Source organism: Carica papaya, chromosome 8, assembly GCF_054855325.1.
Source record: "Carica papaya isolate Zhongbai chromosome 8, ASM5485532v1, whole genome shotgun sequence".
NCBI lineage: Eukaryota > Viridiplantae > Streptophyta > Magnoliopsida > Brassicales > Caricaceae > Carica > Carica papaya.
This window is the reverse complement of record NC_142316.1, coordinates 6,221,436-6,246,473: the sequence shown is the minus strand read 5'-3', so window position 1 is coordinate 6,246,473 and position 25,038 is coordinate 6,221,436. Positions and strand designations below refer to the sequence as shown.

At 33.3% G+C, this 25,038-nt stretch overlaps 1 protein-coding gene across 2 annotated transcripts; it reads left to right on the top strand.

Moving 5' to 3' along the window:
• Nucleotides 1-13,701: 13,701 nt before the first annotated feature.
• On the top strand, nt 13,702-17,029 carry OPS (LOW protein: UPF0503-like protein, putative (DUF740)). 2 transcript variants are annotated; one of them, XM_022032937.2, is made up of 2 exons: nt 13,702-15,997; nt 16,754-17,029. In XM_022032937.2, exon 1 carries the CDS (start codon nt 13,880-13,882, stop codon nt 15,977-15,979), a length of 2,100 nt encoding a protein of 699 aa, XP_021888629.1. In that variant the 5' UTR covers nt 13,702-13,879; the 3' UTR covers nt 15,980-15,997; nt 16,754-17,029. The 2 variants fall into 2 exon arrangements, with proteins under 2 accessions (XP_021888629.1, XP_088065865.1); XM_088209739.1 differs by having other exon boundaries at nt 16,655-17,029.
• Nucleotides 17,030-25,038: the final 8,009 nt, after the last annotated feature.

The window sequence follows — 25,038 nt, the reverse complement described above, 5'->3', positions numbered from 1 at the left end:
TTAAGCTCTCAATGCTTCTCATCTGGTTTTGTTTACCACTCACCACATACCTTCATTAGTCATCAAAAATGAAATAGAAAAGGAAAGAAGCTGTCTCGCTTGTCAGCATTTTACAAATTCCTTTCAATTTCAAAATATTTGCTTTGGGCTATTGTATTAGTCAGTGTTATTCTCTCCATTATTAAAGAAACAAGACCATTTCTTCTTTTTATATTAGTGTAAGATAAAGTATTCTTGAAAGTTTGTAATTAAATCTTTTTATCTCTTAGAATTTTTATTTATGATACTTAATTTATAATAATTAAATATATATATATAAGAGAATATTAGAAAGAATTTTAATATATAATTAAATACAAATCAGTATCATAAAAAGAAAAATAATTTTAATTATGAAAATCAACTATGATTTTACTTCATATGAAGATTTTTTTAAAGATACCAATATATATAAGACTTGAATTTTTATAAAAAAAAGTCAATGTCTTATTCTCCCCCTCAAATTGGTTCGAAGATGTTGAGCAAACCAAACTTGATATCTAATTTGTCCAAAATCTTCTTAGATAATGCATTGGTAAAAGTATATGCAGTTTGATGGGAAGGTTGAATCCGTCACAACAATAGTACTTATAACCCTATATTCTATTTAAAAGTGTTTATCAATTTCTATATGTTTAGTTCGATTATGATGAACTAGTTTTTTGTCAATTACTATGAATTAATTGTCATATAATACTTTAATAAATTTTGAAAAAAGAAACTCAACGTATCCAACACCCATCGTAGCCACATTTTTTCACATATATCATGTGTTGAAGTTATAAACTCAGCTTCACTACTACTCCTTGATATCACTAACTACTTATTACTTCTCTAAGTAATTAGATTTTTTAGACATATGTACAATATTTAGATGTGAATATTCTATTGTTATAGAATTGATCCAGTCTACGTCAGTATACATTTCAATTTCTTACCTTTTGTTTCTTTTAAAAAATAATTCATATTTACCTGTTTTTTTATATATTTGAAAATTCAAAATATTTTCTTCATAAGTTCTTCAGTTGGATTATTCATTAATTAATTATCATACAAATGACAAAATTGATATGTAATCTTGTATCTGAAAGGTAAATTAATTTTACCCACAAGAGTTGGTATCTTTCTTTGTCAAGTGGAGCATTGTCAATTATGCTTTTTAGTTTAATATTGGGATCAATGGGTGTATCTGTAGCCTTGTATCCTACAATTTCAATATCTTTTAAAAATTTAACACAATTTTTCACTAAGAAATTGAGATTTTTTTTTTTCTTGAACTATCAATTTCCATTCCCAAATATTATTGAAGATTTCTTAGGTCTTTATTTTCAAATTCTTTAAATAAGACATTTTTTTGTAACACCAAATTATTTTTATTTTATTTTATTTTTATTATTTCTATATAAATATAAATATGTATTAATTGAATTGAATTGAATTTATTTTATTTTAATTTGATTAAATGAAAATAATAGTAATAATAATAATAAAAAGGGTGAAAAAAATAATTGAGGATTTAATTAAAAACAATTTTGAGAAAAAAATGGTGAAAATTTGGGTTCTGTGAGTACTTTTGAAAGAAAAATCAGAAAATAGGGATCAAAATACAATTTAGAGAAGTTACGCCACGTCAGCTGCCTGGTCAGAAGCCCCACCAACCAGGATGCGTCAGGTGGCAGAGACACTGACGCAGGAGGCCACGCGGGGGGAGCCACGTGGGCGATCTACGTGCGCGCGATCGAACGGCTGAGATTCGTTCCCGCGCGCACGGACGACCTAGATCAAAAACGCTCACGGACGACCCAGATTGCATCGCGCACAGATGACCCAGATTGAATCGCGCATGGACAGCCCAGATTGAATCGCGCATGGACAGCCCAGATTGAATCGCGATGAACGGTCTAGATTCACTCACTATTTAATCGCAATATGACGGTTCAGATTAAAAGTGATGGACGGCCTAGATCAAAGGCGGATGGGTATAAATAACCTCATCCGCACCCAAACCCTAACCCTAGTCGCCAGAGCCCATCGCCGAAGAAGACAGCCCAGCCGCCGGGGAGCCAACCGCCGCCACCCGCCGCCGCATCGGAGCAATTTTTGACCGCCAAACGAGGTAAAAATTCTACCATTTGCTCAAATTTTGATTTCAAACCCACCCATGGTCAAATCGAAGTGAAAGAACCGGCCAATTGACCGAAAAACGCCGCCGAAGCTTAGCGGTGCCGCCGCGGGGTGTTTCGATTTTCGCCTCCGATGAGACCCTTCCTGATTCCCGTTCGATGTAATTTTTCCACCGTTATGATCACCGTTTTCTCCTCTACAGATTGACCGGAGCAAAACACCCAACCACAATGTGAGTTGGAGGAGCCGCCGCATCGGAGAGCCCCACCGCCTGTGAGTTTCTATTTTCTACATTTTTTCGGCCCACCGAATGCTCTAAGTGTGTTTTCTCACAGGAACCGATGCAAGTTTAACTGAATTCGGCAAAAAACAGCCAACCTGAAGCGAATCACCACTTTTTTGTAATTATTATATCTACATATATAACGAAGATTACTCTTTTCTTTGCAGGATATACTTGACAAATATAGTATGATCTATTTGGCATTGATTAAATCCAAACTTCTTAATTGCGTTGTTGAATTTGTCGAACCATGCTACTAGAGATTGTTGAAGTTCCTATATGAGCGTTTTGAGTTTGCAGAATTTTCTATTAGTGACTTGACTTTTAAAATCATGTGATATCTCCATATAGATTTTTTCGTCCATTTCTCCATTAAGAAAAATATTTTTCACCTCTAGTTAAAATAATTGCTAATATGTTGGGCAGCTACAAACATTAATATTTAAATTGTGTTAATATTGTGATTTGTAGGATTGAGTAAATTTTTTTAGCTACTAATCAAGCTTTTAACATATTTATATTACGATCAGCATTGTACTTGATTGTCAACACTAATTTACAACCGGCTAGGTGTTTCCAAGTGATAATTTTACTATTTTTCAAATCACATTCTTTTTTAATGCTTGAATTTCTTTTATGATTGTAGTTTTTCATTAGAGTACTTTTAACGCTTCATGTATTATTATTAATATCTATATTTTGTTAGTATTACTAACAAATACCTGATGATTTGATGACAAAACTTTATACGACAGAAAGTAGGCAGAAATTTATGGTCCAAAGATCGGATTTGATCTTATTCGATTTGGTTTTTTGATTCAAACAGAATTATGAACACTTCTAACGTTTGTGCTTGACAGAGTTTTACGTATGTTTGGATGATATAAGGGGTCATGCTGTAATTACATTGGTACATGTTGGGAATATTTATTTGTTTCCAACATTTTAGCAAGATTGAGAAGCTAATTTAGAGTTGGAAGGAGATTCTGGGAGTGGGAATATATGAAACCTAAAAGAATGTATAGGCTTCGAATTGGATATTTATGAATTTGCAAAAAGAAGATTCACCAAATTGAGAGAAGGCCCAATTGTTGAGCATGATAACCCATTACAGTAATCATGAATGGCAATTGTATACCATATATATCTACGTAAAGAGCTGCTCAATCAGCCACGATCATGATCAGAATTGGGTGACAGTGAAAATGATCAACAGGCTGGGCTCCATTCCTGAAAAGAAATTTCAGAGAAAGGAAGAGAAAAACATTGGATCTTTCTTGTGTGAACACTCTCTTTTCTTTCATATTCTACATACTTTCCCACCATGAATTTATCTCTACTTTTAACATTTTTTTTTTTTTTTTTTTATTAAAAAAAGAAAAAATAAAGAGAAAAAGAGGCAAGCACCCATCTTTTCTTTTCGTCTTTGAAAGACTATTTCTCTGCTTGATGATTTTCATGCAGTCTCTGGTATATAAACTATATAGCCTATTACTTACTACTCATCACTTTTATCCTTCTTTTGACAAAAAAAAAAAAAAAAACTGTAAAAAATTTGTAAGTTTCAAGACATGTCAGTGAATAATATAATTCTCTCTACTAGTATTTATAATAATGAAAATAATCACACCTAAGATCTGTTTGGAATAATATGTAAATCCCTAAGAAAAATCTTCTCTGCCCTACCCTCTTGTATTGAAATGCTTCTATGCTTTTGTCTTGCTTTAGTAACATGCCAAACTCTAAATTCTTTCTTGGGATTCCTTCACTCTACCTTCCATAATTATCTTTTTTTTAATGCTATTGTGTGATACCTCACTCATATACACACTACTAGCAAATAAATAAATAAATCAACGCCTAATTAATCATCTACTGTTGGAATTAGGTCCAAACTTAAATTGTTTCAAAGAGTAGCCCCTTTGTTTTCCTTCTTGTTTAACTTAGCTTTGAGTTAAGAGCTGCAAGAAAAACAAAATTGAAATAGAGAAATTTGATTAGATTCTAAAGAACAACCAGAATACTGTATGGCATGATATGAGTTAGGGAACATTCCCTGCAATGCTACACATCCGCTTACCAATTTACAGTTTTTATTTTTTGGGTTCTAAACTTTCATTCCTTTCTTTATATGATATAGATTCAAGTTATATATAATATAAAACCAATTCAAAATTTGAAATAAAACCAAGTGTTTTTTTTTTTTTTTTTTTTGGACTGGCATGTTGGGTCCAAACTGAAGGCTTTGTTTAAAGTGTTTGGAATATCATTATATGCATTTTGTTTTGTTTTTCCTCTTTTTTTTTTATTATTATTTTTTTTAAATTTAGAAAACAAAAAAGCCTCTGATTTCTATGTAGTGTTTGTATATGTGGGGCAAACTCCACTCATATAATTCTCTTGTAATGATGGGTTTTGCTTTTTCTCTCTCCCCCCCTCCCCCCTTTTATTTTACGGGTCAGATATATATTTTCATAGCCTACTCTCACATATTTATATATATTTGCACATACCCATATAATCTTTATTTATTTATTTAAAATTTTCTTTCATAAAGAAAAAGTTGGAATTGAATTAAGACAGTGTGTGTGTGTGTGGCTACAGGTACAAGGCAGTAGCTTTTTAAATGTGAGAATGGGATTGTGTAATTATGGACTATAATGATCTGATTCTCAGCGTAGTATAAATTAAAGACAGCATTATTTGATATAATAGATTGAGCGAAATTTATGGAAATCCATCTCTGCGCATGTTTATCTTTTCTCACTATTAATATTTGACCACTCATAATTAAATATAATATTTTTCATCATCTTCATCTCATGATTCATCTCAAAAAGCAGCTTTCCTCCCAAATTACCCGTTGTTTTTACTCAATTTTCACCTAAACTTTCTAATTAGATTAACAACAGTTTAAAAGCTGCATGTAAGGAGACTAATGAGGTAATTAATCAACATGCTTAGGAATATATGCAGATCTAAACATATTATATAATATATATATATATTTATAGTTCCAATTCATGGTATAGAGTCCTTGTTCTCTTGTCAGTAGTCAGTCAGCAGACCATTTTATATCATTTTACATGTGGGTTTATTTTATACGTAATAATGAAGTAATAACAAAGCTCTGAGCGTTACTGCTCGTGTCTAATTATAAGTTAATAATTAAGAGTTATTATATACATACTTAAAAAACTGGAAGATTGAGATTTTCTGTTCTTCTTTTCATGGAGAAGATGACAAAAAAAAAATGAAAATAAAAATAAAAGGAGGCATGCAGGTAATCAGAAAATTTCACTCTCACGACATGAAGTTTAAGAGGGACAAAAGTATTTAGTCCGAGCACCGAATCTTCAGTTGGTCACTACAAATTAATTAATTACGTTTAGAATATATATATATATATATATTAAAAGTCTCAATAAATCATCTCCATGCAATATATATATTAAAAGTCTCAATTAATCATCTTCATATTGCATGGCTTGAGTTGCATATATATATATATATATATATATATAATCAGATGCTTTCTTTTGCGGTCCTGACTTTTCTCTACAATTTTTTCTTGTCTTTTGTTTCCTTTAAATGACCACGCAAAAGGGTAATTTTCATTCAGCCTCTCATTTTTGGGTTAATTAATAAAAGTGGTTTTTGTTTGTCAAATTTTGCCTTCATCAACTTGATCATCATCTCCATCATAGTTACAGTATAAGATCATTATTAGTACCAAGTATGTATATATACATTGCAGCTTCCTCGCTAGTATACCCTTTTTGGCATTTCTTTCAATCTGAAAAATTATATATTATTCAAAAATGAATTTAACAATTCATAACATTAGTATGTTGACTTACGATTAATTCGATCAAACGATTAAGAAATTAGGGTAATAATACGCACTAAAAGTTGGTCTCATGATGTACACAACGACTGTGAAAACATAAACATACAAATGACAAATTGGAGATAGATGAGAAAGAGACATATAAGTATATATAGGTAAATATGAACCAGTGTACAACACGTATATATACATGCATATAAATATGGTGGGAAGTATCACCGTACGTGTACTTTACTAAATTTATTGTAGCAAGCAAGAAAACATAAGGTATACATGTTAACATATATGTTACATATAGTGGCAACAATGATACATTAATATTGGATAATATTATACATATGTATGAAGTTAATAATGTGTGTATATATATCTTTTATAAAACAAAAAAGATGTGTATAATATATGAAAATAATGGTAAAATGTTTCCATAATTGAACAAAAGATGGAGACTTGTGCGATGTGATCATACTACATATGGGAGGAGAGGGGCCCCGGCACTCACAAGTAGAATTTTTGTCTCTAAAAAATCTTTTCTTGCAATTCTTTTTTTTTTTTTTTTGTTTAACTTCATTTTGGGTTGGCCCTTTCCACACATACATAGATATACTCTATAAATATATATATTATATATATGATATATTATATATGTAAGTAAGAATACCACTTTGGATATATATGGATATTAATTAAATTATAACAAAAACAAACAACAACCATGAAAAACAAACCCTAAAGATTATATATTGTATTAAACAAATGGTACATGCAAATCAATAACAATATAATTTTAACTAAAATATATATAAATATAATTTGAATACATAGTGAGAAAAATATAATGCAACTAAAGAATTGTTAATGGAAGGAAGCTTAATTAATTATATACTTAAAGAAAGAAGAAGAAAAAGAAAAGGGTAGGTATAGGGGACAGCTTCACTTTACGACTCATTTCATCCTCATCAATATACGTTTTTCTTCTTCCCCATTTGGCAACTTCAAATATCTTATATTATCTATGGCCTTCCCTTCAACCATAAACAGTAACATATATCCCCAACTATATATATATATGTATATATATATATATATATATATATAGAGAGAGAGAGAGAGAGAGAGAGGAGGAAAATATATATATTTGTATATATATGTACACATGTGATTAATAGATATGGAGAGGCGGTGTTTAAATGGGACCCCGTGAGGTCTGAGGTTCAACCGACCGAAAGCTGGTGCTGGTGGGTGGACCCAACCCAATAACAGTTCCACAGCTGGGCTTATAATATATATGTGTGTGCGTGTGTACATACATATATATATATATATATATATCTATGTAAATGACTCTCCTCATTCTTCCTCTCTCTCTCTCTCGCGTGACTCGAGCGGCGCCTCGTCTAATAATTTCCTCTTATAGCGCCGTCGTCATTACTGCATGTCAAATCCATATATTTATTTGACGTACTTGATGTATAATAAAAAAAATAAATAATTACTTCAAAAATTCACCTATTTGATCCTAATTTTTAAAGGCCTAATATAAAAATTGAAGGTGGTGAAGAAAATTATATCGGAGTGGAAAGAGAGAAGAAGAATTTGAATTTGACTATGATTCTGAAACTAGATTTGCTAAACATAAAATATAATTTTTATACATATTATTTAACATGAATAAGAATTATATAAAAGTAAAATATTTTTTAATAGAAATACAAAAATTATTATATCTTAGTGTTTTTTTTTAAAAGATCTGGATAATTAATGAAACGTGTGAAAAAAATAGATAATTAAGAATTTATATAGTGTATAATTTTGAAATTTGTAATTAACTATAAATCAGTTATGTAGTAATTTTATTTTTATATTTAAAATATATAAATATTATGTTTTATTATAGTTAATTTTATTTTAATACATCTTAAAATTATTTTTATAATTTAAGATTTGAAATAAATAATTATTATATGTAATATAAAATAATTTAAAAAGTAGAGAATTCACATATGTCAATTCCCGATTATATGTGTGTGTGTATTAATTTCTAATTTAGATGCTGCCATGGATATGACATATGATGAACATAATGATCGCTCATAATTTCTTTAAAAAGAAAATAATATATTTGTTTATATAACAGGATTACTGTTAGTTAATTTCAATGAGAGTACTAATTTAAATACTTGGTCTCCATTTATTTACACAATAACAAAAATTTAAAATATAATCATTTTTTATATTTATTTTATATTGTACTTTTTTCCATATTAAGTTTTCTTTTATATTTTTAAAATAAATTTGAGTTTGATTCCTTACAATTTGAGATTTCTAATTTAAAATATCTTTTTGACAAGTCATTAACTCATGATTTAGATGTTAATCAAATTAGTTAATCATTCTTTTCGACTAAATATGATATTTTATTTTATTTTTTTATTTTTCTGTAACTATGAGATTATAAATTTGTCTAATATATCAACTGAAATGTAATAAATTATTAAAAAAAATTATGATATTTAAAATTAAATAATCTCAAACTACAAAAAATTAAATTAAAATTTCTCTATTTTTCATAAAAATTAACATAAATAAAAACAACATAATAATTTGGGCCACAACAAAGGTATTATTATCACACCTCTTGTCAACAAGGTTTATTAAAATCACTAGGGACCCAATGCCTAGCATAATGTACATGGGATGAGATCTTAAATCTCAACATTACAACCTCATCGATCAATTTGACTATAATTCTACTAACTTTTTCGAACAATTGTTATCCAAGTAAAATACATTGCATCATATTCCTCTTATTAGGAAAGAGGTCAAGGACATTTTATGGTTCATAGAAGCTACCAACGAATATTATGAAAGTTGTTGTAGGACATTATAGACAGACTCACGAGGTTAAACTTTACACTTGTTGTTAAATTCTACAAACATCCTCCTACCATTGCTCTCGTAATTCCTCCATAATCGGATCATGCTCATGGCAACAAAAATAATGAGATAGATCAATATTTTATTCTTTTATGTAACATTGACATTATATAAATATTAATTTTATTTACATTTTTTATTATTGTGTTAAAATCAACAAGTAATAATATTTATTTATTTTATAATTTTAACAAATTTTAATTATTAAAACATATATTTTGCATACAAAGACATACTTAGTAACAAGAAAATACGCCATTATTAATACTTTTTGAAAAATAAATTAGAAAAAAGTATAAATAAATTTAGCGATAGAACTGAGACTATAGTAACTATAATTTATTAATAAATCCGTTTATGATATTTCACAAGCATCAATGTATATTTATGATAAATTACAATTTGTTGCTCACTAAATATGTAATTGACTTTGCTGTTAGTGTCATCACTATTTTTAAGCGTCAACTACGAAATTTAGTAGCAGACTAAAGATTGTTCTCCTAGATCAGTTATTCATAAATTCAAAATAGATTGAATTTGATCTACCTCAAGGTTAGATAAGAATGAAATCCATCGTGGAATAGTTTCTAAAATTATCATTACTTACAGGAAGTTTTCACTCGCTATTTTTAACTCTTCGTCAGTCGTCTTCTTTCTCTACATGAAGTGAAGCATGTTACTTTTTTAAAAAAAAAGTAATTTTCTTATGAACGATGATAGGTTTAATAAAACATACTATTATTCTTCTTTGAACTCTAACAAATTTTCTTGATAACTAAATTTATCAAATAATATTTTTGCTATAGTGATTTCCTTAAAATTTATGGAAAATAATGAAATAAAATTAAAGTATAAAAAACAGTGAGAATTAATTGTAAGAAAGATCCAATATTACATTAGTAATTAATTTATTTTCAATGTTGTCAAATTAGGTTTATTTTGCAATTAATTGTATATAGTAGTATGATATATAATTAGATGGCTCTTAATTACTGTCATGTAGTACACGTAATTAAAATTCACAAATCAATTATGTGAAATATGAGATGTATAATCCAATTAAATTGTATTATATGGGATAGAATTATGACTTGATTATGCATATTATAATCAAATTGATTTAGATTTAACTAATCTAAAATTTAGTTGAAGTCCTTGAGAACATAATAAGTTATGTGATGTAGAATTATTATAAATTTGATACTCCAATATTAACTGAAAATTATTTTTAACCAATTTTACACTAAATTTCTAGAGAAATTTCAATCAAACATATGTCCAACTTAGGGTTTTTAATTTTAATATCTTTCAAGATACATAAACGTTTATACTAGTATATGTTCTTTGTGATTAAATAAACTATTTATTGTTTTCATGCCGAACACATATTAGATGTCTAAATCATACACTTGCTATGTCTAAAATTTTTAATGTTGATTAAATATTTATGTGTTATATGCAATGTGAATAAAATTTTTAATTTCTTTATTCATGAAATGGTCATTTTCATCATGTTTACTTACATTTACATGTAATGTGTAATCTATAATACTTAACGTAATCAATTTTCATCATGAGATATTGAGCTTATAGAAAATATCCATACGACAAAAGAATTTTGTTGATATAACTTGACAAGTGACATTAAGAAGTATAACATGTCCAACAGAAGGAGGTGGATGTATAACATGTCCAACAGAAAGAGGTGGAGGTCCTTTCTTCGTTGATAAGAATACTAAAATATGTGTATACTCCTTATTTTTTCAAAATTTAAAATCGTTTTAAAAAAATATATAAAACTTTCAGAAGTGATAGCCAACTAAATGATATCATCAAGCCTAATCGTAGACACAAAGAGTACATGCTTGAGGCATGTGAAGAAACCTTAATTAAGATTTAAAATTATAAGTAGATAGTGAACTTGACAACAAATACTAATAATATCATATTCTAAGAGAAAAAAATAGTTTGAGGAATATGAAATTAGAGAAAGTTGAGGTCTAAAACTCAAAGGGCCAAAAGAAAACATGGCAAATACACGTCACTCACTATAGGGGCATAACATTGTTAAGGCAACATGTTTAGATGTTGGCATATGTAGTAGAAAGAAGAAGAAAAAAGAGTTAAAAGCTTGTATAGGCCTAAAAAGGCGAAATTCTTGAAAGAGTAAAAACTTAGAAAGACAAAAGACAAGATTTGAGAAAGCTTAACACAAAAATTAAGAAAAGAAAAATTGATCTAAATTGTTAAGATTGTTTAGGCAATTCCAAAACCTAAACCCTATGACCAAATTAAAGAGGTATCTTGGGAGGATCTTAAAGGGATTTTGGTAATGAAACTCTACCAATTAAGAGATATTAAGGGGGGGAAAAACTTTTTGTACTTGACTACTTGAGCTTGTATTTGAAGAGATCTCAATCTTGCTCGTTTTTAGCTTAGGAGAAACTTTCTCCCTTGAGCATGATAGAATTTGTTTGTACTTCCAAAAATGTAAAAATGTAAAACAATTAGAGTCACATTGTTTAAAAATAATACTAAACATGAATGTTATATATAGAATACCAAAAAATATCTATAATAATTATCAATTTGATGGTTAATATTAAAAGTGGACATATTATCTTCTAAAAATTTGAGGTTCTTCATTGTTGTATTTGCTAAGAATTAAAATTAAGGATGAAAATGCTTGAAGGAGGAAGGAAATATTACTAGTTGAGCTAGTTTTGACAAAAATGGTGTAAATAGTGTTAAATCACTCAAATAGGTGGACTAACAATGACAATAACACTTACGATTTTAAAATGTATGAGAGTAATTAAGATGAAAGTTGCTGACTGAAAATATTCAAGAATTTAAAAGATTGATATGAACACGTAACTGACAATAGAAATTAAATTTTTAAATAAGAAAATAATGAGATTATGATTAATAGTAAAGACTAATGAAAACATTTATAGATAGATATTTTAATAAGTTTAGTAAGCTCTTATAAATGATATATATATATGTAAAATTTTATTATTTAATTATTAAATTTAATTATTGAGTTAGGGTACAAACTCGAATGAGAAATCCCATTCTTAATTGTTTTAAATAAATTTTTTTTGTAACTCTATTTTTATTATAGGTCAAGTATTATATCTTGTTTCTAACAAAAATTTTTCAGCCAAATGATGGTTAAATTGTTCATGTCCACCAACATACTTAAACAAAAACATGTTAGTTTATGAGAGAGAGAGATATATATATATATATATTTTAAAAAAAAAAGTGAGAGAAAAGAGAGGCGGAGAATAATTTTATATGGAAGGAGATTTGTATTTTGGAAAGTGAGATGAGTTTCCCTTTTGAAGAAATGGATCGGGGGGAACCTAATGGCTTTCACAATGCCTTTGGCCGATTCCAGATTTGTGTTTCAAGTTTCTGTTTTCTCACTACACACATTTCTATACATTCAAGTAGTTTCCTATTTTTATAAAAATCATTAACCAATTCAGGGGGAAAGGAAACAATTGTAGTAGTTAGAAAACGACTGCGTTTAGAGCATGCGGTTGATGCCTGGAACCATGTATACCCACTGGCGAGGCATGACTCAGAAATAATTCCAAGTGGGAAAACCAGATAAAAGAAAAATCCCCCCCACCCTTGAAGAAAAGGGGTTGGGGAGAAAATAAAAAGAAAAATTAAAAAGAAAGAAAGCGAAATGTGAGAGAGAGAGAGAGAGACAGTAGCAGCAACACCTTAGTGATGGCGTGATCACTTTTGCTTTTTCTCTCGACAGGAATCTTTGAAAATCCAAAGCATTTCCTAAAAATTCAAAAAAAAAAAAAAAAAAAAAAAGATTATGAAAAATTATGAATATAAGAAGGTGTTTTACTTTTCTCTTATATATATATATATATATATATATAAATCTACGAAAAGCATACAAGTCCGGAACGTACATAATGTCAGTACTTATAATTTCTCCTCCAAATTTCTTGCAACATTAATTAAAATGAAATTACTTCATTAATATCCATTTTCTAAAATTATTTCCTTAATTTCTTTATCATTTTGTTGTGATGATCTCCAAAACGACGATTACCGGACCTAAAAACGGCATTGATGTCCCAAACGACGATTGCCGGACCTAAAAACGGCATGATTGTGAACGGACGCAATTATCTATACGGAGCGCCAAGCGAACGTGGGAACAGGAAAGACTTCAGAGCAGTAGGGACAAAATAGTAATTCTGTACGAGAGTGCTCCTATAGAGATTGGGGGGACAATAGTAAAAACCAAAAAGCACGAGTGCACAACCGAAAAGGAAAATAAAGCTTACGAGGAGGAGACACATAACACAGTTGAGTGTTTGTGTGGGGCACTCCCTATTTTCTTTTTATTTTTTTATTTTTTATTTTTTATTTTTGGTTTTTTCACTTTTTTTTTTCTTTTTAATTTTCTTTTCCGTTGTTCCCATCATTTTTTTTTTCTCTCTCTCCAGTCTTCTTCCTTCTCTCTGTGTCTGTCTCCCTCTCTCTCTCTCTCTCTCTCTCTGTGTCCGTTGGAACCAAACAGTTGTAGCTTGAGCATTCTTCTCTTTCACTCACTAAAAGCGCAGTAATAATATGAGCAGAGTGCGCATCACACACCATTACCGGTTATGAATCCCAGCACCGAGCCACCGGCATTACTACCACCACAAGCAGTAGCATTAGCGCCACCGCCTCAGCCGCCTCAGCCTCATAGGCCTTCTACCTCCTGTGACAGACACCCAGAAGAGCATTTCACGGGCTTCTGCCCCTCATGCCTCTGCGAGCGACTTGCTGTCTTGGATCACAACTCCTCTGCTTCTTCCTCCTCCTCTCGCAAGCCTCCCCTCTCCGCCGCCGCCCTTAAGGCTATTTTCAAGCCTTCCTCCTCATCTGCTGCCTCCAACGCCTTCCCTTCCAACCCCAACAACCGCTCCAGGCCTACATTCTTCCCGGAGCTCCGTCGGACCAAATCCTTTTCTGCTTCCAAGAACGAGGGTTTCTCCGGTGTTTTTGAGCCCCAGAGGAAGTCTTGCGACGTTAGGGTTCGCAATACGCTTTGGTCCTTGTTCAACCAGGACGACGAGCGCAACCCTTACAAGAAGGAAGCCAAGGGTGGAGGACCTGTTGGTGCTAGTGTTGGTGTTGCTGCTGCTGCAGGTGGTGAAATTGAGGCCGACGCCAGGAATTTGGGGTCCTCGTCTAGAGTTCAGGTTCCTGTTATTGAGTCCAAAGAGGATAGAGAGACAGAGAGCGAAAGCGACCTAGATGATGGTGATTTTGAGATTTTGAATGAACCCATTGCCGCGGCTGCCAACGTAATCGAAGACAAAGTTCAAGAAATTGTGGAGGAAGAGGAGGAGGAGGAGGAGGAAGAGGAGGAAGAGGAAGAAGAAGAAGAAAGAGAAGGAGACGAAGGAGTACAAGTACGAGAAGAGGATTTGAAGCCCATGAAGGACCACATAGATCTCGATTCGCAGACTAAGAAGCCTTCAGGTAGGGATTTCAAGGAGATTGCGGGAAGTTTCTGGTCCGCCGCTTCAGTATTCAGCAAGAAATTGCAGAAATGGAGGCAGAAGCAGAAGCTGAAGAAACGCAGAAATGGTGGCGGTTCTGCTACATTGCCCGTGGAGAAGCCAATTGGGAGGCAATACAGGGAAACTCAGTCAGAGATTGCGGATTACGGCTTCGGCAGAAGATCCTGCGACACGGATCCTAGGTTCTCGCTTGACGCAGGCAGGATTTCTTTCGATGATCCTAGGTACTCATTCGATGAGCCTCGGGCTTCATGGGATGGTTACCTAATCGGAAGAACGTTCCCGCGAATGCCAACGATGTTATCGGTCGTGGAAGATGCCCCCGTTCAAGTGTCGAGGTCTGATGCTCAAATCCCAGTTGAGGAGCCAATGAATTCCATCAATGAGGACGGGGCTGTCCCTGGTGGGTCTGCTCAAACAAGGGATTACTACTCAGATTCTTCCTCTCGGCGGAGAAAGAGCTTCGAGCGGTCAAACTCCTTAAGGAAGACCGCAGCCGCTGTGGTGGCTGAGATGGACGAGATAAAATCTGTTTCCAATGCGAAGGTGTCCCCTGCAACGGTCGACTACGTTAATGGATCTAAACTGGTCGTTCCAGACAGAGATTTAGGAGATTCAAACTCGAACTCATTGAGAGACGATTACTCAGAGACTTTTGACATGGGTTTCAGGGATAACGCATCGATCATTGGCAGTGGCGAGAGGAAGGGGCCCAAGAAGTCAAGCCGGTGGAGCAAAGCTTGGAACATTTGGGCGTTGATATACCGGAGAAGTGTCAACAAAGACGAGGAAGAAGACAGGTTTAGCAGACCAAACGGCGTGGAGAGGTCATTGTCGGAATCTTGGCCGGAGTTGCGAGGGGAACGCAATGGGGACCTCAAACCAGGATTCAATCCAAAGATGTTGCGTAGCAATAGCAGTGTGAGCTGGAGGAACTCCAGCAGCTTCGGAGGGCCTGTAATGGGTGGAAGGAAGAGCAATGTGGAGACAACTACAAATGGTAAAAAGAGGAGGGAAGAGTTTGTGTTGGAGAGGAACAGGAGCGCCAGATACTCGCCGCCCAACATCGACAATGGACTGTTGAGATTCTACTTAACGCCGATGAGAGGTAGCCGGAGAAGTGGGTCAGGCAAGAGTAGTGGTAGATCCAATCAAGCACAGTCCATAGCCAGGAGCATACTGCGATTGTACTGAAATTTGGGAGGTTACAAGGTGTTTATTTTTGTTTTTCTTCTCTTTTGTTCTTTTTTTTACTGTGGTTAATTTTGCTGCATTTGTTGTGTAAGCACACACATCTGCCTATGTATTCTTGATGGATAAAAAGCACCCTGAATTTGTTTACCTTTCCATTTTGAGTGGCATGCTTCTTCTTCTTCCTTAAATTATTCAAATAACCAAAAAAAAAAAAAAAAAGAATTCTGTTCTGTGTTTTCTTGTCTCTAATCAAGATTCAACACTTTTGTTAATGGTGGTAGCTTCAATATTTGGCTTCATATGCTATCTTCTCATTTGTTGCCCAAAAAAGTCAACAACATACAAGTATATAGATATGGTATATGGGTTGATTTTAAATTGTCTTGTATTATTGTCCTACACAGATCTTATAGCTGAAACCCTACTTGTTTGGCTTCTTGTATATTCTTATTCTTGCAAATGAAAAGCATAGATGATGATTGATGTGGGCTCCTGGTCTTTCCTCTTTGTCCTCTGCTAATACTAGGGGGGGAGTATGGAGACAAAAGAAAACACACCCAACATCCATTCGTGGGCATCAGTCATTACTTCCAGTAGCAGTAGAAATAATTTACAGTGTCAATATTTGGTTTTATCAAACTGTAGAATTAAATTTTACATTATTTCTGACTGTAGAGATTCCAGAATACTTGGTTTTAGTGTTTATGTTTTGGTGGCCATGAGTTCACTGAAATGCAACAAGTGATGAGATAAATGAAATAGGAAGTTTTGCAGGAGCGGCAGCAGGGGCAGCCTCTGGCCTCTGCAAATAAAGAAGACGACATTGAAGAGTTGGATTGGATAGAATAGAGCGTCTCTTTATCGGGTTCCTCCCCTCAACCTGTTTTTCTCAGGGCCTTGTCTAAGTTGGACAGAGATGGGAGAGTGAATACAATGTACGGTGTAAATATATACGCCACTAATGAATTCTAAATTCATGTAACTCATATACAGTGGTATATATCTATGAGTTTGATTTTGATTTTAAGTTAAAGAATATAACATGATGAATCCCACGATATGATATTACTACTATTATTATCATCATTATTATTATTAATGCATCATTAATCATGTTATTAAAAGATTAATTATTAGATAGAATTTTTGTTTAATTAAAAAAAAAAAAAAAAAAACTGTTTATTTCAGTATTTTCTCTTTTCAGTTGAATTAATTTTTGGGCATGATGAATTAATTAAGAAAATCAGAGAAGTAAATCATGTGGAGAATCTAATTAGCATAAACCTAAATTGCATTAACAATGACCTGACGGAAATCAAGCTGAGAAAGGTTTGGATCATTTTGTCCAAATGTAAAAAGCTCCACCATCAAAAAGTCAAAAGTGATCAAAGAAATGTAATTAGAGAGAGGCTCATCATCCCATGGCATGTGATTTGAAGTGTGGTTAGTACCTTAATTAATTAGTTAATTAATTGATTTAATATAAGATAACTGCGAGTTTACTTGTCAACGGTTGCTTACTCCCAAGTCGTAATCTCTTTCTCTATGCTAACACATGCACTTTAAAAAATTAACCGAACATGTTTTTTTTTGACCCAACTAAAAATTTATTTATATATTTACATGTATTTTAATTAAAAATATAATTTTTGATATATTTTATGAAATTTGTGATATATTATTTCAAATTCACATAAATTTTTCATAAAAATTCAAATATTATCTTTTTAGAAAAATAAATATATATTTATAAATAAATTCTATAAAAAATTTGAAGTTATAACAAATATTAAGTGGGAAATTTTCTTGTGCTTTCATATGGACATGGGAGCGGATTACCAAGAGGCCTAAACAAGCAAAATGGGCTGGCCCCAACTTTGGAATTCAGACTCTATGGCAGTTTTATTGGGTAAATTATTAGAATATGGCTGAAGTTATTGTTAATTAATAAATAAATATATATATTGACTATATTTTAGAAATATAAACATATAAAAAGACACATAATGTGTCAAGTTAGATAATTTAAATTTATCGAAATTCAATTTTCTATATGACTAAAATTTTTAATTTTATAATTTTTATAACATAAGCTATTGATGAACACTAGAATTGCATGATTTATTTCAGAATTGAGATAGTTTTTAATATCTAGAGGTACAAAAACTTCCACATGTCATGTTTAAAAAAATTTAGGCTCTTAATCTTCATATTACAATTATTTTAATTAATTTTTACTTTTAAGTTATAATTATATGTTAAGTATATAAGTATACAAGAATTATTTCTCGGTCTGGTACCTATTAAAAAAAATTAAATCAATAGAGTTATTTTCTTGAAATAATGAACTTCGTTTTGTCATAGACGAATTTATAATGTTAAAGTTTATAAATTGCAAGATATTATAATTAAAAATTGGTCGATATATATTTTTTTAGTGAATAATGAATTTAGGTGATAATATAGATTAGCATAATCTTGTATTAAAACTATATGGAGCTTGATTATATCTAATGAGCTATTTGGATACTTGTCTCATGCCATTGGAAGTCATAGTATAAGTTTCTTGTTAGCATTCAAAAATTTTATTTTGACTTTTTAGATATTTCTTTGATGATATCAATAAATAAAATTTCAAAAGAAATTTTACATATTTGGTGAAAAATCTTGTATTTTTTTTTTTATTATAAGTGGATCCTCATTATATATTCTCGTATTTTGTGATATTATAAACTTATAAAATTATTTTGTCTTATTTTATGACATATTTCACTTTCAATAATTTGTTAAGCTATGAGTTCATGTCATTTCTTTTTAGTAAATTTTGAAAACTAAATTGCACATAAAAAACTCTCATGCGTGAGTAACTAAAAAATTTTGAATCGAAAACTTAGTAGCTTATTAACTTTATTTTTAGATTTGGGTTTCAAATTATTTTTGTTTAAGGAATTTAATTCCTTGAAATTTGGAGTTGAGTGACATTTAAAAAATTTAATATTTATTTAAAAATTTGAGGTATATATTTGTCTTTATTCGGAGGTTTTTATTAGATTTTATATGTTTATACATATTTAGCTTTGAGTCATTACATATTATAATAGTATGATAAGTAAAAATTATATCAAAATATTAAATAACACTTTGACTAATAGAGAAAATATTAATATTGAGAAAAATATTAGCTTGTTGTTATTTTAGATAATGGTATTATCTGTAATAATGGTTACTAGTATGGTTCCGATAACTACAGATTTAATAAGGGTCTCGAGAACTTTTTATTAGCTAGATTAAGTAGAGGAATAGGGTTGAGTGTTTGATTATTTTCATGCTAAAGGATCCTTAGTCTTATTTTTATGGTGCATTAGTAATATTTTTGATGAAAAATTACGATTATTGTTAAAGAGAGAGAAATGAGTTATTTGTAAAGTTCGGATGACAGTATTGATTCAATATAAATTAAAAACTATAATAATGACATTAAAATTTATTTCAAGTGTTGTAATAAATAAAAATATTAATCTATGCAGTAAAAAAGTTCTTATTGTGGCTACTAATTCATTTATATGAGATTGACTACTTATAAAAATTTAGAAATAGAGATATTATTACCTTAGAAACCTTGAAGCTCAAAAGTAGAATTGAAATTTGAGATTTTAAAATATTTCTCTAATGATTTTAACCGATGAATTTCATATTTCGAATGACTATATGAGGTCTACAAATCTAAGTAAAAAGTTCTATGTTGAGAGAAAAAAAATTTAAGAAAAAAATTTATGATCTATATTAAACAACTTAAAGAAGGCTTGATTATTGACCTATTATAAGCAGAGTTCATCCTTGAGGTGATAATTTTTGTCAATATTATGTCGGTGTCATTAGTAACCCCATAAAATTTTGATAATTTGAAAGATCATAACCTTGATTTTTCTAAGTAATTTTTGAAAGTTTACAAAGGAAGTATGACAACTATGGGAAAGAGATAGAGAGCCAAAGAAGGCCAGAGTATAAGAATAATTTCGTTATTTTTTATTCTAGATTAGAAAAATAATATCATTAATCAAGAATCCAAAGTATCATGCCTTAATAGAGTGTTGTGAGATCAGGAGCCTCTAACAACCAATTATTTTTTTAAAAATACCATTACTTCTCTAAAAAGAGTATGTGTAACATGGTTGTTAGCACTAGAAGTCCATGAAAAAGTAAAGAATCTAAAACATGAAGATAACTACAAGATATCTTCCACTAGTAAACCTACCTTCAAGTTATCATGCGTCAAATATTGGAAAAACTTAAAAACCACTTGGACTCTGCCTTTAAAAATAACCTTCATCAATCCTCTTGATCGAGTAATCTCTAGACTGAATTGCGACACAAGTAATTCAGCAGCTTCTGCCTTGAATGGCATAAGTCCTTTGGAAATAAATCCACATGTCTCCTCCAATTGTGACAAACAATCCCCATACCCATAAGCCCATTCGAAGCCACTAAAGCATCATAATTAATTTTTATCCATCCTTTTAGTGGAGGGCATTATCTCCGATTATTAGTATGTCTTGCCACTATTATATTCACACATTGGTTGCTCGGCACTAGATATTTAGTCTTTCTAATTCTAATATTAGTTTTGTAACTTCCTAACTAGCTTTGAACGAAGACCACCAACTTTACTTAAATTTTTATTAGTTTATAACCTACTGAATATTGCATATAATCCACAATAACTACATCAGTTGTTGCATATTACCTTCCAATATATTGATTTTCTGCTATTCCATAAAGTTTAATCTACTATAATGCATCTCATGTAATATTCTCCATGTTAGAGCAACAAAATTGTACATGAAGAGGTGGTCTATAGTTTATTCTTCCTTCCACATATAAATTTTAAATAATTGATTGGATTTTTTAGTCTTTGAGATAATTCGTTTAATCTATTATTTAAGGTAAATAGAATATTCTGTTAATGGTAGGATTTACTTCCACCTTATAATTAATGATAAGATTTTACTTCCACCTCAACTAAGGGTTTGTCTGAAAATAACTTTTGGCTTTGTTTCTATAAAACAGAAGCACTAATATATCAAAAACAATTAGAAACACTTTTAGCAAAGTTGAAAATTAGAATATGGTTTTAACATATACAAATATTGTAACACCCAAATTTATTATTTTTATTTTTTAATTTATTTTAATTTATATTAGAATTTTAATTTAATTTTTTAATATTTAATTTATAAGGTTTTAATTTAATTTAATTTAATTTAATGAAAATAAAAATAAAAATAATGATAAAATATGGTAAAATTATTTTTGGGATTTAATTGAAATTGATTTTGGGAAAAAGGGGTGAAAATTTAGATTCTGGGGGTGTTTTTGAAAAGAAAATCAGAAACCGGGAGTTAAAACGCAATTTAGGAAAGTTGTGCCACGTCAGTAGCCACGTTAGCAGCCCAGTCAGCGGCCCCGACCAACCAGAACACGCTGCGTTCGACCAACCAGAACACGCTGCGTGGCAAGGAAACTGACGCGAGAGACCACGCGGACGGAGCCACATGGTGCACGCGATCAAACAGTCCAGATCTCACGCGTGCGGACGGTCCAGATCTCACGCGCACGGACGGCCCAAATCTCATGCGTGCAGATGGTCCAGATTGAATCACGCACGGACAGCCCAGATCGCATCGCGATGGACTGCCCAGATTTATTTTTATTTTAATCGCGATCGGACGGTCCAGATTAAATCGTAATGGACGGCTGAGATTAAAAGAGAAAGATTATAAATAACCTCACCCACACCCGACCCCAAACCCTAGCCGTCAGTGCCTCGCCGGAGGAGCCGGCCGCCACCACCTGCCACCACACCGGAGGGTTTTTCAACCGCCAAACGAGGAAAATTTTCCCCAATTGGCTCGTTTTTCGAAGCTGAATCCGTCTATGGCCAAATCGGAGCCAAACCACCGGCCAATCGGCCAAAAAATATCGCCGAAGTCCAGCATCCGTGGCTTCTCTCGATTTTTGCTTCCGATGAGGCCCTTTTCGGTTCCCGTTTGATGCAATTTTTATACCACTATGATCACCGTCCTTTTCTCCATAGGTTAACCGAAGCAAAACATTAAAACGTGACTCGCGCCGGAGAAGCCGCCGCACCCGAGAGCTCCGCCACCGATAAGTCTCGATTTTTCGTGATTTTTTGGCCCACCGAGGGCCCTAGGGTTGTTTTATCGAGGGAACCAATGCATGTTTGGCCGAATTCGGGTGAAAACGGCCAACCCGAGGCGGATCGCCGCCGCGGGCGGTGGTGCCGTTGCAGGAGCACGGCGGAGCCGCCATGCTGGAATTCTGATATTGGCCGAAAGGGGCCCTAGGTCTGATTTGGGATTTTTTGGGACACGTGCAGGTACCGGTAGTGCGTTTCAGTTTTCTGGAGAAAATTCAGGGAATTTAGGGATAGCCCGTAGGCGTACTGTAGAGCCGATTTCAGACCCCGAAACAAGTAAGGATCTCTCACCCTATTTCCTATCACGACATTAAAGCCTAATAAATGATAAAACGGTATTTTATGACTTTATAGATATGTATAATTGATTGAGGTTGCCAATGGAGCCCGAATCTGATTTATTGTCGGTCAGTTGCTGTTTGATCTATTTTTCAGTATTAAATGCAGTATGGTATTTGATGTATTTATTTTATGGTTTCGTATGCATGAATCATGGTTTCTTTTATTACGATTTAAATTATGGTGAACCCGATGTTGTGTTGTTTTGTTTGGTGTTATTATTGATTTACGTGTTAGTGTATGATTGAAAAATTGAGACCAAGGAAAATGAAAAAAAGGTTATGTGAATTGATAAATGGATAATGTGGACAGTCTGACTAGATATCCTGGGAGATGGTGGACGAACCGGATCCGTAGGGAACCCTACTGGGAACGTGGTCTCTTATATCGGATGGGGTATGGAGACCTTATGTGTTTTGGTGCCCATACCGGACGGGGTATGGGGACGGCCCGTTTCACCCTTATACCGGACGGGGTATTGAGGTTTATGGTTTTGGCACCCATACCGGACGGGGTATGAGGACGTCCCTGGAATCAGCTTATTAATGTTAATAGTTCACGTATAGCAGGGACCCCCTATGGATCCCATGGATACTAGTAGGCTGTTAAAAGAGGAAATTTGCTGCCTGATTATTGAAGTGCAAAAGTATGACATGTGCTATATTACTAAGTGTATATGATTTTATGATGGTTATAATGCTATTGTTTTCATATGTTATTTTCACAAATCTCACCGAGGTAAGTGGACAGTAAAAGTTTTTATTATTAATAAATAAGTTTACTATAAATTATGCTCCATTGGTTGTTTTTGTTTTCTACTAACTTTTACTTCTGTGGCAGTGAGATAGTGTGATGTCTTTACTGGACTAGTGTAGCTCATTCCTTACTTAACCATTTCAGATCAGGAAGACGTGGTTCCCGAGCCCGTTCCACAGGAAAACGACGAGTTAGACGTCTAGAAACTTTATAGTTCTATTTATAGTTTTTATTTCGAGTATTTGTTTTAATCAGCTTATTCTTTCATATGTGGAATACATTTTTTGGTTATTGTGTAAGGGATGTTAATCAAAATTTTTATTTCGCTTCCGCATTTAAGATTTTTTATACATATATCTTCATTTAAATTTACGAGGCCATTATAGTTGGTATTAGAGCCGCGTTCCTCGGACTCATCCCTTACACAATAATGCTTAGAGAAATACCCACCGATAAATCGTTACTCAACTCTTCCGTGTAAAATGCAGGTGCAAAGAAATAAAGAGAGGAAGACCCCCATTAAATCAAGAAGCCCGGGATGATTCGCTTCGGGAAGATGTGGACAGAATATTTGAGATGCTGGAAAGGATCATGGCCGCCCAGCAAGGTCGAGAGGAGAGAAGGGAGTTACCCGAACCTCCCCCACTACCACGGGTTGAGCCACCTCTACAGCAAGCGTATCCCGAGCCATCCCGGCACGAGCCTGCTCCACCACAGTACCACCCGGCACCACCGCCGTAGTATGAACTAGTGCCCCAGCCACCGTACTACCTGACACTGCCACAGTACAATCAGGTGCCCTCACTATATCAGCAGGTGCTACCACAGGGCCCCCTAATCTATCCTCAGCCGGGCCCAGTCCCTCTTCCACGGGACTTAGCTCATTCCTTGATCGACCCGGGCTACATAGAGAGGTACAGGAGACTGAACCCTTCCACTTTTGTAGGGGGATCCTCTTTTGAAGATGCCCAATACTGGTTGGCGGAGACTGAGAAAGCTTTCAAGACCTTGGGAGTGGTTCCTGAGCAAAGAGCTGCCCTTGCTTCCTACATGTTGGTAGGGGAAGCAAGTCGTTGGTGGGAGCTCAAGCAGGCCACCCTGCTTACACCAGCCACCTTGGAGTAGTTCTTAGCGGCCTTCCATGCGGAGTATCTCCTTGAGCACATCCGACACCTAAAGGAGATGGAGTTTGTTCAGCTGGTCCAGGGAAACATGACGGTATTGAAATATGCTAGTAAGTTCTTAGAGCTGGGCCGATACTCCTCGGAGACATTGATGGATGAGGGCAGGAAGACCAGGAGATTCCAGTGGGGCCTCCGCCCAGAAATCAAGCAACACTTATTAGTACTGGAGCTTAAGACATACTCAGTCGTTCTAGCAAAGGCACAGATTGTGGAGAGGAGTTTCAACATCCGTCCTCAGTCAGCAGGGAGTCACCAACCCTCGGCTCCACCCTGCAGACCAACACCTACTGCGCCGGTCCAACCAAATAAGAGGCCTAGACCAGTTATCCAGGCCCCTCCTCAGGCTCCAGGGGCAGCACGTGGAAAGATCTGCCAGCACTGTGGCAGGGATCACAGGGACTGACTATAATACCGCCTCAACAATACCTGTCGCATATGTGGTAGTGCCCAACACTATGCGAGAGAGTGCCTGAGGAATTAGAACCAAGGAAGACCTCCTTTTTAGGGCAGGGTTTACAACCTTACCCAACAGGATGCCGACGCCGACCCGGACGTGGTACAGG